Source organism: Felis catus, chromosome B1 (genome assembly GCF_018350175.1).
Source record: "Felis catus isolate Fca126 chromosome B1, F.catus_Fca126_mat1.0, whole genome shotgun sequence".
NCBI lineage: Eukaryota > Metazoa > Chordata > Mammalia > Carnivora > Felidae > Felis > Felis catus.
In genome coordinates, this window is record NC_058371.1 from 59913851 (window position 1) to 59929404 (window position 15554).

The following is a 15554-nucleotide window of genomic DNA, read 5'->3' on the forward strand; positions in this document are numbered from 1 at the left end:
TTATGACAATTTATGTGACTTGCTTTTCTTTTACAGAATAAAAAGAAGATTGAGAATGCTTATAAAATCCTGATTAAACAATTGCAAGAATGTAGAATTTTAGCACTAGAATCTCTTTTTGGAAATTTAAAATGGAAAAATATGATGGACGAGGTACTGAAACTTTTAAAAACTTTTTATTTGAACTAATTTTTTAGTTATAAAAAAAAGTTGCAAAAATAGTACTGAGTTCCCATAGACTTCTCACTCAGCTTTCCCTAATGTTAGCATCTTATGTAACCATGGTGCATTTTTCAAAACCAGGAAATTAACATCAGTGTAATACTATTAACTAAGCTTCAGACATTATTTGAGGTTCACTTACTTTTCCATGAATGTCCTTTTTTCTGTTCCAAGATTCTGTCTAGGGCTCCACATCCATTTAGTTATTTCTATCTAGTCTCCTCCAATCTGTAGTAGTTTCTCAGTGTTTCCTTATCTTTCATAACCTTGATGTCTTTCATGACCTTGATGATGATATACATGGTGGTGATGGCTACATGGATGTATATTTATCTTCAAACTCATCAAGCCTGGTCTTTCTGAGCACTGTTTTACACTTTTTGAAACCATAAGATGTACCATTCTTACCTTGTATTTTTTTCTATCCCAGCCTTGAAATCAACTACTTCTCTAAGCAGTTCTGGTTGCTTTTATTGGAAAGTAGAATTTAGAAGCCAAGATCTGGGAATTAATGTTTGTTCATTTCCACTGGGATGTCATTACTATAAGGACTTTTCAGCAGACACAGCTAGGAAATATATGTATATATGCTAAGCCATGCATACACATCTGTCTATTTTTTAAAATCTATCTATGTATCTATGTATTTATCTATCATATATCTATCATCTATCTTAAATATCATGCTGTCACACCAATGACTTTTACTCCAGTTCAACTTCACATTCTTCATTTTACCCCTCCCATTTCTTTTTTGTAATTTCTTTCTCCAACTGTGAGAAATTCAGCTCTCTCATTACATACAATATATTTACTTATTTTTCATCAATTCTAATGTATACATATAGTTTTAGAATTGCTAATCATATCATGTGAGAAACATATTCACTAGGTGGATTACGGGATTTATGTGCAGTTCTTTTTAGCCTTAGTCGTAGAATATGTTAAAATACTGCTTTCCAAAGTTTTTTAGGTTAGTTCTTTTCTTGCTCACCCCATTCAGTTTGGTTATGTTATTCATTATTAATACAGTTAGGTTTGTTGGTTAATATTTGTATTTCATTTTGGGTCCCTCCCACCCATATTCAGATCTTTAAAGTAAAAAAAAAAATTAATGTTTATTTATTTTTGAGAGAGAGGGAGCATAAGCAAGGGAGGGGCAGAGAGAGAGAGGGAGACACAGAATCCGAAGCAGGCTCCAGGCTCTGAACTGTCAGCACAGAGCTAGATGCGGGGCTTGAACTCACAAACTGTGAGATCATGACCTGAGCCGAAGTTGGACACTCAACCAACTGAGCCACCCAGGTACCCCAACCATATCCAGATTTTTAAAAATTAACCTGTTTATTTTGGAAGGTATGTGAAAGGTATGTGAGATATACTTATGATTCTAAGAATCAGAGATATACAAAAGGATATACTCTAAAAAGTGACACTTTACTCTTGTCCCTGCTACTCTGATCCCGTTTTCTACTGTTCACCACACTCCCAAATACTTCTGTAGGTAACTTGTCTCTTTAGTTTCAGGTTTATCCTTCTGGTGTTGTTTCTTTTCTTTCCTTTTAAAAATTAATTAAGTAATTTCTGGGGCGCCTGGGTGGCACAGTCGGTTAAGCGTCCGACTTCAGCCAGGTCACGATCTCGCGGTCCGGGAGTTCGAGCCCCTCGTCAGGCTCTGGGCTGATGGCTCGGAGCCTGGAGCCTGTTTCCGATTCTGTGTCTCCCTCTCTCTCTGCCCCTCCCCCGTTCATGCTCTCTCTCTGTCCCAAAAATAAATAAAAAACGTTGAAAAAAAAATTTAAATAAAAATTAAGTAATTTTTGCACAAAAAAGCAGACGTGTGTATTTTCTTATATCCTCTTCTTTCTTAAATAAAGGATCACATAATGTAGATATTCTTTAGTGACTTTCTTTTCAGATTTAGCATGTTCTAGAAATCATTTTAAAGAGATTTTAAAAATCTGTCTCATTATGTTATATAGCTGCATAACACTCCCTTGTGTGGATATACTGTAATTTATTTAACCAATTTCCTACTCTGGAATTTATATTTATTTATATAAATATGTTTTATATATTTAAATTTATATTTATACAAATATGAATGCTGTAATGACTAATGATATGTATGTGCAATTTTGTATTATTAGAGGTATACCTTCAGAGTAGATTTTAAAAATGGAATTGATGTGTCAAAAGGTAAGTGTATATGTTGCTTACTTAGGTCTTATCAATTGTCTTTCTAAAAGGATTATATCACTTTTTTTTTGTCTTTCAGTTTTTAATACTTCTCTGTATATTACAGATACGAGCACTCTCATCTTAAAATTTTATTTATTGTTTTTAACAAATATTTATAGTTTTATGTAATTCCTATATCTATCTTTGTATGATTTTTTTCTGGTAAGATCACTTGAATAAAAATATTTTTTTAGATGTCACGATGTTTACACTTTTCTTCTGTGACAGGCATGTGAAACTATTTCTCTGCTTAAGCAACTCTGGCCAGAAGGATCTGACATTCGGCGTGTTCTTTGCGTTACTTCATGCTCGTTGTCTTTGAGAATGTACCATCACTTTTTAGAAAACAGGAACAAGACTATCTCTGATCAGAACACTGACATCCAAGAGGTGTGATGATTATAACTTTCCTGTGAAACGTCATTGCTGTCCACTTTTGAAATTTTATTGATTTCTATCTGCCTTTTCTTCCTTTTGGTATTTTATTTATTTCCCTAGTTTATTCATATAAATTTCCCCCCAAGAGGGAAAAACTGGAATTTGTTTACAGGAAATCTCTATTATATTGTTATATGATCTAGTGTTTTACTATACACATTTTTGTACTTCTTAGTACCCATTCAAGTCACATTTGTCCAATCATCCAGAAGAAGGAGGAATAAGAAAGGAGATTAGCACATGGTGAGAGCTTACATTATCATGTTCTGGGCTCTATGCCTTGTGCCTTTATATACTCACAACTGCATTTTAAGGGAGGTATTGTTATTCCCACTTCACATATGGGAACACCTGAGGTTCAGATAGTCCAGGAAACATTCCTCAATTAAATAGCAGTGTGAATTGAACCCATGTCTGTTTTGTTCAAATTCCATAATACCAAACTGTCTTTAGAAAGAACATCCTCATTGTAGTGTCTTAGTGCCGTCCTTGCTAGAGAAGTACTAAAGGTCTTAAACTTTTTTAAAATTTTACTTTAATTTATTAAAAACTGTTTTTTTAATGTTTATTTTTGAGAGAGGGAGAGAGAGAGAGAGAGAGAGAGAGAGAGAGAGAGAGAGGGTGCAAGTGGGGGATAGACAGAGAGAGAGGGGAGACACAGAATCTGAAGCAGGCTCCAGGCTCTGAGCTGTCAGCACAGAGCCCAATGAGGGGCTCAAACTCACTAACTGTGAGATCATGACCTGAGCCGAAGTTGGAGGCTTAATGGACTGAGCCACCCAGGTACGCCCCCCCCCACCCCCACCGAAGGTGTTAAACTTCTTTATGGTTGATAGAGTCCCTTAAGAATCTGCTGGCCAGTATGGATTTGCTCTCCAGTAAATAGTCCTCCTTATATATATATATGTGTACATATGCACATGTACACACACATGTGTGTACACACATTATTTTATATACAACCTGACTGCGAGGGCATTCTTGCTTGAAAGTTTTTATTAAAGAAAAATGAAACATTTTGTAGCATTTTTGTACACTCTCAGAGAAATGAACAGGACTTATAGCATTTTACCTAGCATCCTTTATATTTGGTTTTCCAATATCTACTTGAATATATTTTTAGTAAAATATTTTTTACATGATTAGGCACGACATTTTAAATTATTATCACAAAAATGATACCAGACCGAGTGTATCTCTGGAACTTCTCTAACTATTAGACTATTTGGCCTTCTGGGGGCATTCTGAAATAAGTCTTAGTTTTGCTTTACTGACAACCCTGCAAACATTTGAAGATGGCTTGGAGACCCTTGTCCCATTATGTTAAATATGCCCATTTCTTCACACTTTTTCTAATTGGGTAAGTTTTTTAGATGTGTCCTGGTTTATTCACTGTGGTAACGTTCAGTGTTACTTTTAAAGTATGAAGCTTTAGTGGCTCCTGAGTGGCTAGTCGGTTAAGCGTCCGACTTCGGCCCAAGTCATGATCTCACGGTTTGTGGGTTCGAGCCCCGTGTTGGGCTCTGTGCTGATAACTCAGAGTCTCGAGCCTGTTTCAGATTCTGTGTCTCCCTCTCTCTGCCCCTCCCCTGCCCACGCTCTGTCTCTCTCTGTCTCAAAAATAAATAAACATTGAAAAAAAAATTTAAAGTTGATGCTTTAGGGACACCTGGGTAGCTCAGTCGGTTGAGCATCCAACTTTGGCTGAGGTCGTGATCTCATGGCTTGAGGGTTCGAGCCCCACGTCAGGCTCTGTGCTGAGAGTTCAGAGCTTGGAGCCTGCTTCAGATTCTGTGTCTCCCTCTCTCTCTCTGCCCCTCCTCGCTCACTCTGTCTCTCTCTCTCAAAAATAAATAAAAAGATGAAAAAAAAATTAAAGTATGATGCTTTAGACAGAATAGGGCATTTAAAGTATGGCTCCATCAGTGCAAAGCCCTGTGGGATCATGGCTTCTTTAGATGCTGGACCAGCTCACCTAAAGTTAGGCTTAACTAAAAATACTAAAGAATGCTTTATGTAAACTGCTCTTCAGCTGGCAGTTCCCTGTCCCCTTACCTGAATTCTGTATTTTATATGCATTCAAATTTATGTATGAAGAAAAAAACTCAAAAACATAGAATTAAGAATGTAATAAAGTGGTGATTCCTACACGGGAAAATGTGGCTGCTGACTGTTGTGGTACTACATGCAATTCATAGCCTGGTGGTCTCTATTTTGCCTTCTTTATTTTATTCAGGTGGAAAGTAATTGCTTAAACATGATGCAAGAAATGGAAGATTTGTGTAAACTGCATTGTCTCAGTGTGGTTTTTCTACTCCACTCATCTCTTTCTCAAAGGGCCTGTGCTAGATTCATCACTTCCCATTGGGCTAAGAACATTCAGACTTTTTTGAAAATGGTAAATATGCTCTGTATTAGTTTGTTTATTTTTTGTTTCAATTGTGTGATATAAAGAAACCAGTCACCTTCAAAACAGATTTAAAAGGGAATAATGGCAGCCCTTTGGGGACTTTAAAGGTTTAATGGCCCAAGTCATTTTCTTGCTAATTTCAACAACTCTGTTTGGTAATAATAACAAACAGCATGCTATATATCTAGTCTAAGGAAAAAACTCTCTATTTTCTTTCTTCCAGTTTCTGTCAAGATCAGGTTTTTGTGTTATTAATTATGTGAGATTGGTAACCATTGTATTCTGCTCTTGAGAGGAATTAAAGATATAAATGTAATAGTTATTTTTGTCCATTACAGATATTACTTAGAGAATATTTGTAGACTGTAGGAAAATAGCAAAAACAAAAGAAAAACTTACCCAGGTACCCACTATTCAAGTCAATAACTATTAATATTTTGGTTTATTCTCTTAATTTAAAATTTTTTTTTCAACGTTTTTATTTTTGGGACAGAGAGAGACAGAGCATGAACGGGGGAGGGGCAGAGAGAGAGGGAGACACAGAATCGGAAACAGGCTCCAGGCTCTGAACCATCAGCCCAGAGCCTGACGCGGGGCTCAAACTCCCGGACCGCGAGATCGTGACCTGGCTGAAGTCGGATGCTTAACCGACTGCGCCACCCAGGCGCCCCAGTTTATTCTCTTAATTTTAAGTGAATAAGTCTTTCTGTTATTTTTTGTTATTGTTTGAGACATTGGAATGAATATATATATTCATATTCATATATGACATTTTCTTCTCACATATTTTTAGAAATTTTCTTTCATACTCTTGGTTAGCATAATTTTTTAGTGGCCACTATTTTCGTAATGGATGTACCATGGTTTACTTACCCATTCTTATATTGTGGAATATTCAGAGGGTTTTAATTGTTATAAATGCTGCTGCTATTCTCCTGGTTTTGAGTGTAAGCCTTTTCCTTTGATTTGGGGATGTTGACTTAGACTTCATGCCCAGAAGTGGGCTTAGTGGATCAATTTAAATGGAAAATTAAAAAAAAAAATTTAATGTTTATTTATTTTTGAGAGAGAGACAGACTGCAAGCAAGGGAGGGGCAGAGAGAGAGGAAGACACAGAATCCAAAGCAGCTCCAGGCTCCGAGCTGTCAGCACAGAGCCCAATGTGGGGCTCAATCTCACAAACCGTGAGATCATAACCTGAGCCAAAGTTGGATATTCAACAAGCTGAGCCACCCAGGCGCCCCTAAATGGAAAATTTTAGAGAATCTTGACACTTTTAGTCAAAATATTCAAGAAAAATATTTTAGAACCAATCAATTAGTAAGCTAGCCCCAAAATATTTATCTAATGTATATGTGTTGTGTGAATCACTGGGGATACAGTGAGAAAAATAAGACTATATTTACCCATCTCATCCTACCACTTTCATAGAGCTACATTTTGCAGGAAGACAGATACTGATTTTTTAAAGTTAATATTAAGGAGGAATTACAGGATACTTTAGAGTCTGATGATAAAAAGTCTCAGTTCAGTTAGAAAAGGATGGCTGCTTCCAAGAATTGAAGAGATGTGAAGTAATGCAAATATTGAAGGATGAGTAGGGATTGGCAAGTTGGTGAGAGGAAGGACACTGGATTCTAGGAGATGAAACAGCATGCGGGATCATCCTGACAATGGCATGATCAAGGAACTGGAATACAACTTGTAGAACTAGAATAGAAAGAGAAAGTGATAAAGCTGAAGAGATGGGTAAGAGACAAATCATATAGGTCTGTATAGGTCCTGTGAAGAGAATGTGGAGATTTAACTTGATCATAAGCACAATGAGAACCAACTGAATGATTGCAAGGAGATGAATGGCACTTTCATTAAAAAAAATTTTCTTCTGGGCGCCTGGGTGGCTCAGTCGATTAGGCGTCTGACTTCAGCTCGGCATGATCTCACAGTCTGTGAATTAGAGCCCTGCGTGGGACGCTGTGCTGAAACCTCAGAGCCTGGAGCCTGCTTCTGATTCTGTGTCTCCCTCTCTCTGCCCTTCCCCTGCTCATGCTCTCTCTCTGTCACAAAATAAAACAAAAAAAAATTTCTTTGGCTTGCAATGCAGAGAGTTCATTGTAGAGGTAAAAATGGATTTGGGGAAACCATTTGGGTGATTGTTACCTCAGTTGATATATGTGCTAATGATATTAGGGACTAAGGAAATGGTAAGTAGGGATGAATAGCAGTAGGCAATTTCAAGAATTATTTAAAGTATAAACTTTAGTGTGGGCATGGGGAAAAGGGAGGAGTCAAATGACTCTAGATCTCTGGCTAGAGCATTTGTGGGGACAATATCATTGTATGAAGTATAATTGCGAAGAAAGATTATGAGTTTTGGGAATATTGAGTTTACGATGCCAGTGAAATATCCAAATGGAAATATCTAGTAGACAATTTGAAATAGTGGTTTGGAGCTTAGTGGAGTGGAATAAGTTGGTGGTAAAGAATTGGGAATCACTAGCCTATGGATGTTAATTAATGCCATGGTGGTGGATAAAATTATTTTGGGAAAGACAAGAGGGCCTAGGACAGAGACCTGAGATACTCCAATATTAAATGGTTAGGGATAGATTGACACTAGCAAAAGACACTGAGAAGGAGCTGCTTAGATGAATAGAGCAGAAAGCTAAGACAATAGATTGTTGTGAAGGTCAAAGGAACTGGGATTTTCAAAAGGTGGTTATGGTTAATAGTACCAAATGCTATGGAGGTTGAGGACCAAAAATACTACTTTGGGTTTAATGACATAGGACTCACTGTTGATTCTAATGAAGAGACATATTAATGGAGAGCCTAGAAGCAAAAATCTATGGTAGAGTGGGTTCAGTGGTGAATGGAAAGGAGAAAATAAAGGTGAAAATAAGTTTATATGTAACAGGTTGAGATTAAGGAAAGTGACACAGGATAAAATGGGATAGGAAAGTGTGTCTATTAGGAATGTTTTTAAAATGGCAAAGACAGAGCATGTTTAAATGTTGATCATAAAATTAAGAGAATAGGATGAAAATACAAGGAAAGTAAGGTGAGAGGGGATAGGATCTAGAGTATATTCTTATACAGAGGGAGCAATGTTGCCATTTTTATAGGAGACAATAAAGAAAGAACAGTGCAACATTGGCTGTGATAGAAGTTGTAAGATAACTTTGTTCCTATGTGCTGGTTTAATTTTCTTTGTGAAGTAGGAGACAAAGTCATATGCTGAATGTTGTGGCAAGGAAGCAAGCCCAGAAGTTTAGAACCAGGAAATATTTTGGAAATATTTATTGGGGAACTTAGGGGAGTAAACTGTACTGAGAAACAGAGATACCATTCTGTCCTGCCTAGCACTTTTGAATGCTTATTTGAAGTTTTTGACAAAACAATTATAGTGGCGTCACTTTGTATTATTGTATGATTTTGTTTTTCTGTAGTCGCAACAACATGGCCATAGGCACAAGGAAAGCAACTAATTGGATGGTATGGAAAAAAGGGACAAGATAATTTAGGCACAAAAATGCTATTAGTGGATCTATACGGTTTGATGGAAAATAAAAAAGGAAAAGAGACTTTAATATCTTTGCAAGAGGGTAGTAAAAATGATAGACTAGGAAACAAAGTTTCCTGGAGACAAACCAAATGGACTCTATTGGATAAGGAGAAAGTAGAGGAGCTGTAGAACTGGAGGTCCTGATATGATCAATAAAGAATTGTGAATGATCATTAGGCAAAGTTAAAGGCATGGGTCAACAGGTGGGAGTGAGGAAGTATTCATCAGGGAGTGTGGCAGACGCTATTGTTGTTTCCTTATCTATGTCTCCCACTTACCTATTTTTCCGTCTTAATGTAAGTGCAACTCTCTGCCTGAAGGTTTTGTTTTCTTGATCTGAAATGCTGGGGTATTAATGTTTCTCATGCCTTCCACCAATGACAGATGAGGAGTTGGTGGATGAAGACCCCAGCTTCCTTGTATACAGGTTGAGATAACTCTGAAATGTAGTTAGGGATTCTTTAGGGATTGGGGAAAAAATAATAATTGTTGGTCTATGTATAACAAATATTATTGAAAAAGACAATTACCATCTCCTGCCCCCACTACATCTCCCTCATAAAGTGTCCATGAGTTGAGGAGGGGGAGAGAGTTGGGGAATAAATGAATAGAATCACCATAAGTGGGGTGGGAAGGGCATGATAGAATCTTCCTAAAGTTTCAGGGGTCTGTGTATAAAAAGAAGCCGTGATTTAGTTCCCAGGAAAAAGACTCGGAGAAAGCTATCCTCACCTAGGATACCTGTGGCTATGTATGCCAGGGAACTTGTCTGGAAAATGCAGTGTGTTGTCTAGGCATGAAAGTGTGGGAAATCTTCCCTATGCTTCCTGAGGGAAGGCATCTGAAAGTTCCTGTAGGCTCTAAATGAGTCATGGTAGTTGATCGAGAGGGAAGGAGAACCTGTGATTCTTCACAGAGTTCTCAGAAGCCAGATGAGGGGATTTAAGTGGGAAATGACATGGAAAAAACCCTCTAAATTTGAAGACTATATTTCAGTAGACTAGGAACTCCGTGGAACCAACTAGAGGCCAATCCATGGCCATTTGACCATTTAATCTCTATGGAAGAGATCTGGGACTATTGCCTGTATAGAATACTAAAGAGTGAGGTATAACTGGAGACAGCCATACTGAGTGGTAGGCACTTTTTTTTTTTTTTTTTTTTTTTTTTTTTTACTGAAATGAGGATGACACTTAGGTAACACTCCTGTCAAAGTCTGGCATGGGAGATACAGTGGCGGCTCATGAAGGGAATTGATCTGAGTGTGACTAGGGAGTAATTGAATTGGATTTTACTTTGTAGGGCTTAGATTATATTTATTGAAATAGCATAATAGGGATGTAGGATCAACAATTAAAGTTAAGAAACAAATATTCATGATTGTTTATCTAGGTTTGTATTTATGGGCATTTGCAACTGTTCTAACAGAAGTGTTACAAGGTTTTGTGTTGTGGTGAACACAATATCATGTGGTTCTGCTGATGCTTTGGGGAGAAAATATTTTCCTATATCCCAAATCCCATTGGGGAATTTTTCTCTAGGTAAGTTTTAAATGTTTATGTATTTATTTTGAGAGAGAGAGAGAGAGAGACAGAGAGAGAGAGAATCCCAAGAAGGTTCCACGCTGTCAGCGCACAGCCCCACAGGGAACTCGATCTCAAGGACTGTGATATCATGGCCTGAGCCGAAATCAAGTGTTGGATACTTATCCGACTGAGCCACCCAGGTGCCCCTCATTTATAGAGTTTTATAAGCAATTTTTTTTTTATGGACAACGGTCATTAGGTGAAAAGGATATTACAAAGTCTGTCTAAATTGTGGAATGTTCTAAGGTGGCTCTGCAGGACATTGTGGTTGTAGCTGATAGAAACCGTCATTCTTTAATTAGGATGGCATGGACTTCTGGGCAAGATAGGAATAGCTACCAGTTATTTTGCACCGGATTTATGTGTGTACTTTACCTAGCCTATTAACATATAATACTACTACTCTTATATCTTCATTTTACAAATGAAAAACTTGGGCTCAGAAAGGTTAAGTGGCCCATTAGCACAACTGAGTGATCGAGTTGGAGCTAACTTCATTTCTCTCCAGCTTCCAAATCTGTGCCCTTCCCACCATCCTCTGCTCTCTTAATGTGGGGAAACAACTGATTATCCCACAGTCAAGCATCCCTCTGTTCCTTTCTATTCTCCATGCTTCATTTTGGTAGCACCCAGTGACTGGAAGTGTAAATTCAGGTAGCCTCTGAAATGTTCACAAAGAAAGGCATGTTCTGAGGCCTCTGGAGAAAGCAGCTAAGCAAACTGAAGGGAGAGTTTAATGTTTACTCACGTCTTGACACTTGGAGATCACATGGAGCCACCTCTTGTAGGAAGTGTATAAAATGAGGAATATTTGCTATACTATTTTCACACGTTACTGTGAACTTAGTAGTATTTTGTGAAAGGATTAGGTGGAGAGAACCTTACATGACAGTGGTTTTCCAAGTATGGTTCCCTTGACCAACAGCATCAGCATCACCTGGGAACTTCTTAGAAATGCAAATTCTTAGGCTCTACCCCAAACCTACTGAATCAATCTCTGGGGATGATGCCTAGTAATCTGTGTTTTATCTGAAAATCTTTCCATGTGAGGCTTATGCTGAAGTTTGAGAACCACTGCTCTATGGCTCTGTGGAGGTCTTTTTAGTATTTTATTATTGTTTAAATTACACTATAGGCAGGAGGCTCTTACTTTGATATTTATGATTTCTCATGAACCTTGGGCAGTCTCCCTAACTTATTTGGTCAAAACTAGGTTTTCAAAGCAGTAGCCCATAGCCACAAGTGGATATTGAGCGTTTGAAATGTGGGTAGTCTGAATTGAGGTGTGCTCTAAGTTTAAAAGAAACACCAGATTTCAAAAGAATTTAGTGTGAAAAACACATAACCTATTCTGTTGATATTTTTACATGGATTACACATTGAAATGATAATATTTTGGATATGTCATGTTAGATCAATAAAATAATTTTGCTTTTTTTTTTTAATGTGACTTCTAGAAAATTTAGAATGAGATATATGCTGCTTGCCCATGTTAGGTTTCTATTGGATACTTCTGGGGTCAGTTTCCACATCAACATAGATAAATAAATTGTTCATGTTTGGAAAGTGTTTGGTTTTATCATTGAGGGATTGTGGAGCAGAGCACACTCGGTTTTCCCCCTACTGAACTTTATTCCCCAAACGCTATCATTGGCTGAAAAGATGACTAGGCTTTTACTCGCTGAGGTTGTCTACTCATGTCTACTCAGCTCTGAACTAAGTGTGGCCAGTGAAGACATTCTGCCTGTGTTAGACATGAAGATAACCTCACTGTCATAAACTCCACAAGATCACACCAAAGTAGATGGAGCAGAATCTTTGAGTTTGAGGATTCAGCATCTTCCCCTGAACAAATGCCATATTTTAAATCCTCTTTTGACCTGAAAGTAAAACCAGAAAACATTAAAACCTCAGTAAAGAACAGAGGCGCATTTGAAAGCAGAAGTATTTCTGTAGCATTGGAACTATATCTGTGCATTAGTGTGAGGAAAAAAATTGTATTGAGTCCAACACAGGTTTCTGTGATTCAGAATAAGGAACGATGTTGAATTAATTTTTTGGTCAGTTTGGTTTTATTTTATGATCCAGTCTTTTTAGATATAAAGCATTCATCATTATCCAGCTCAAAAGGTCTTACATTAATAAGAATTGGAGGAACCTTGCCAACTTGCCTTTCATTGGATTATTGATGTGTTTGAAGTTGTATAATAGTTTATTGCTAGTATAGCAATTGTCAGTGACTTGGTTTTATTTCTAAATTTCAGAAAAAGTGGTGTGAGTATTTCATCCTAAGTAATATAAACATTTTTGAATTTTGGAATCTGAATTTAATTCACCTTTGCGACTTAAGTGATGAGCTTTTGTTGAAGAATATTGCTTTTTACTATGAAAATGAAAATGTTGAAGGTACCATCTTAATATATTATAATAACTGTACTTTCACCCAGAGATAAACATTGTAAAGAACTTAAAATTTCAAAATAATTTTCCTATATGTCCAACATATAACATAACAATTATTTTCCTCCCAATCTTTGTTTATACATGTATATAAGTTTTATTTAGTTGCAATCAGAGTGAATGTTATATTTTTAAAAATTTTAACTTAATATACTCCACAAGTATTCTTAGAAAAAATATGTGTTTGGGTATTTAGCATTTCTGGATCATTTTAACAGTTGAATTTTTCATTTAAATATATGCATAACATTTAAAAAAATATTTACTTTAATTAATATAATCAACCTATTACTATGAGATATTGAGGGAATTTTAATTTTTTCCCAAAGATAAAGCTGATTTATATATTTGTAAAAAAAAAATTAAAATTTATTTTTCTTTCTTTGAATTTTCTTAGAATAAATTTTTTGCTGTTTCTTAATAGCCAAAAGGGAAAAAAAAACATGTTTTAAGAGAGCTATAGCCCATTGTACACTATTGAAACTTATTTGACCTCTAGAATTTGGTTCCTACACATAGCAAACATTGGAATGAGTTAACTGCATTTAAGTTTAGCAACCCTCTACAAATTTTCTCATCTCTGAAAAATGAGCTTTGTTCAGTTTTATTGGTTGTAGAAGTTATATGTGGCATAGCCTTTTTTAACCTTATAAAATTGATATCCACATTTATTGTTAGCTAAGACAGTTGTAATCTTAATACTTAGCTATCAAATAGGAAAACAAGATAATTTGAAAATCTATAGTCACATTAGGGACCATGTTCATTTAGGTATCGTGTGGAACTCACTGAAAATTTCACTGTTTGAAAAAAATATTTCAGAACTCTATGAATTTAGTAAAAATGTGTGCTTCTCTATATATAGAAATGACCTTTAATGTTTAGTACTTTTAAATATTATATAGGCCTACATTTGAATTTGGGAGATGTCATTATGAAGGATTATGAACATCTCTGGAATACTGTGTCAAAGTTGGTCAGAAAGTTTTCTGTTGGAAAGCCATTTCCTCTGAGAACAACAAAACTTTCTTTTCTTGAAAATAGTCCATCACCAATCAAAGGTAATAAATCTATAAATTAATTTGAAATGACAGTTCAAGTCTCTGAAAATGTTTTGAATGCACCACTAACTAAATGCTACAGGTCTAAATTATTTTCTGGCACTATGCATTTTAATAATAAGTTACCTCTCACTGTATCATTGGGGTTATATATATATATATATATATATATATATATATATATGTGTATATATATATGTTTTGTGTGTGTGTGTGTATATATATATATATATATATGTTTTGCTCGTAACTAATTGTTGCCAGTTAAAAAAAAAGCCAGTTTTATGTGAGTTTCATTTCTATCAATATGGCGGTATAAATCAGGTGAAAAATCTCTTTCGGGAAACAATTGAAATGTTGGTCAGACACACCAAACATCTTTTTGTATTATCACAGCTAAACTCAAAAAAATAGAAGGGAAATTCCAGGAGTCAAAAATAAAGGGAGAGGCTGATCTCTGGGTAATTCAAAATGAATTACTCTGATAATTTTTAATTATAAGTCCATCTTCCCAAGAATCTGGGGTTTCAATTACCTTGTAAGTAGGGTCAAGATAACACTAAGCCAGATAATTAAGGTGATCAGAAGAATCTGGTACATTCTCTGTAGGGGAAAAACATCATAAGGCCTGGTTTTACAGGATACATGTTTTACTCATACTCTGACAAATCTGAGTACAAATACAAATTTATAAAACAACAGAGGAAATACACTGCTAAGAGAAACAATAAGCTATGGAACTAGAATAATTTTGTAATTATCAAAAGTAGAATATACTATATATATACTTAAAATGCTTAAAAAAATAAAATATGAAATTTGAAACATGAGAAATAAAGTAACCAAAGTTGTAGAAATGAAAATATTGTCAATGGATACGTTAAAAAGCTGATTGGATATTGCTAAAGAGAATGTGTGAACTAGAAATAGATCAAAAGAAGTACACTTCAAAATAGAGATGACCATGTTATATACCTTAAGCTTATACAATATTATATGTCAGTTACATCTCAATAAAGCTGGAAAGAACTTAAGAAAAAAAAAAGAAATAAGAGATGAAACAATAAAAAAAGATATGTCAAAAAAGATATAATGAAGAAGTCAAGCCTTTCATTCATTTGGAGATTCACAAGGAAAGAATGAACCAATGTGGGTTAGACAATATTTGAGGAGATCGTGGCTGGGTATTGCCTGGATTGATGAAAGACAAGAATTGCACATATAAGGATGTATGATGAATCCCAAGTGGGCTAAATTAAACATAAGCACGTATACACTCATAGATAAAAACACACACTGGATACAATATAGTAACGCTGTAGAATACAAAAAAATAAATATCTTAACAAGAGTTAAAGAACAAAAATTGGTCTATGATACACTACCCTATAACAATGATAGAAATCAGAATATAGTGAAATTACATATAATTCTTAAAATATCATTTAAGAATGAAGAAATAATTCACCATTGTAAGAAATACAAAAACGAATTTATCCATCATCATAGCATCACAGAAGATGTTTCCATACGATTGAATTTCAGGAAGAATAAAATGTCCCCCTAAGGAA

At 35.6% G+C, this 15554-nt stretch overlaps 1 protein-coding gene across 8 annotated transcripts in view; it reads left to right on the forward strand.

Annotated features, from left to right (window-relative positions):
* Positions 1-15554, forward strand: part of DDX60 (DExD/H-box helicase 60) — a 106968-nt gene that overhangs the window by 12262 nt on the left and 79152 nt on the right. For 6 of the 8 annotated variants that reach the window (XM_045055701.1, XM_045055702.1, XM_006930786.5 and 3 more), the window contains 5 exons: positions 37-153; positions 2692-2853; positions 5138-5299; positions 12727-12868; positions 13828-13983. In XM_045055701.1, the coding sequence (XP_044911636.1) occupies positions 37-153; positions 2692-2853; positions 5138-5299; positions 12727-12868; positions 13828-13983 (739 nt within the window). Of the gene's footprint in view, positions 1-36; positions 154-2372; positions 2422-2691; positions 2854-5137; positions 5300-12726; positions 12869-13827; positions 13984-15554 lie in introns of those variants that run through there. The other 2 variants (XM_045055703.1, XM_019828733.3) reach the window with 2 other exon arrangements.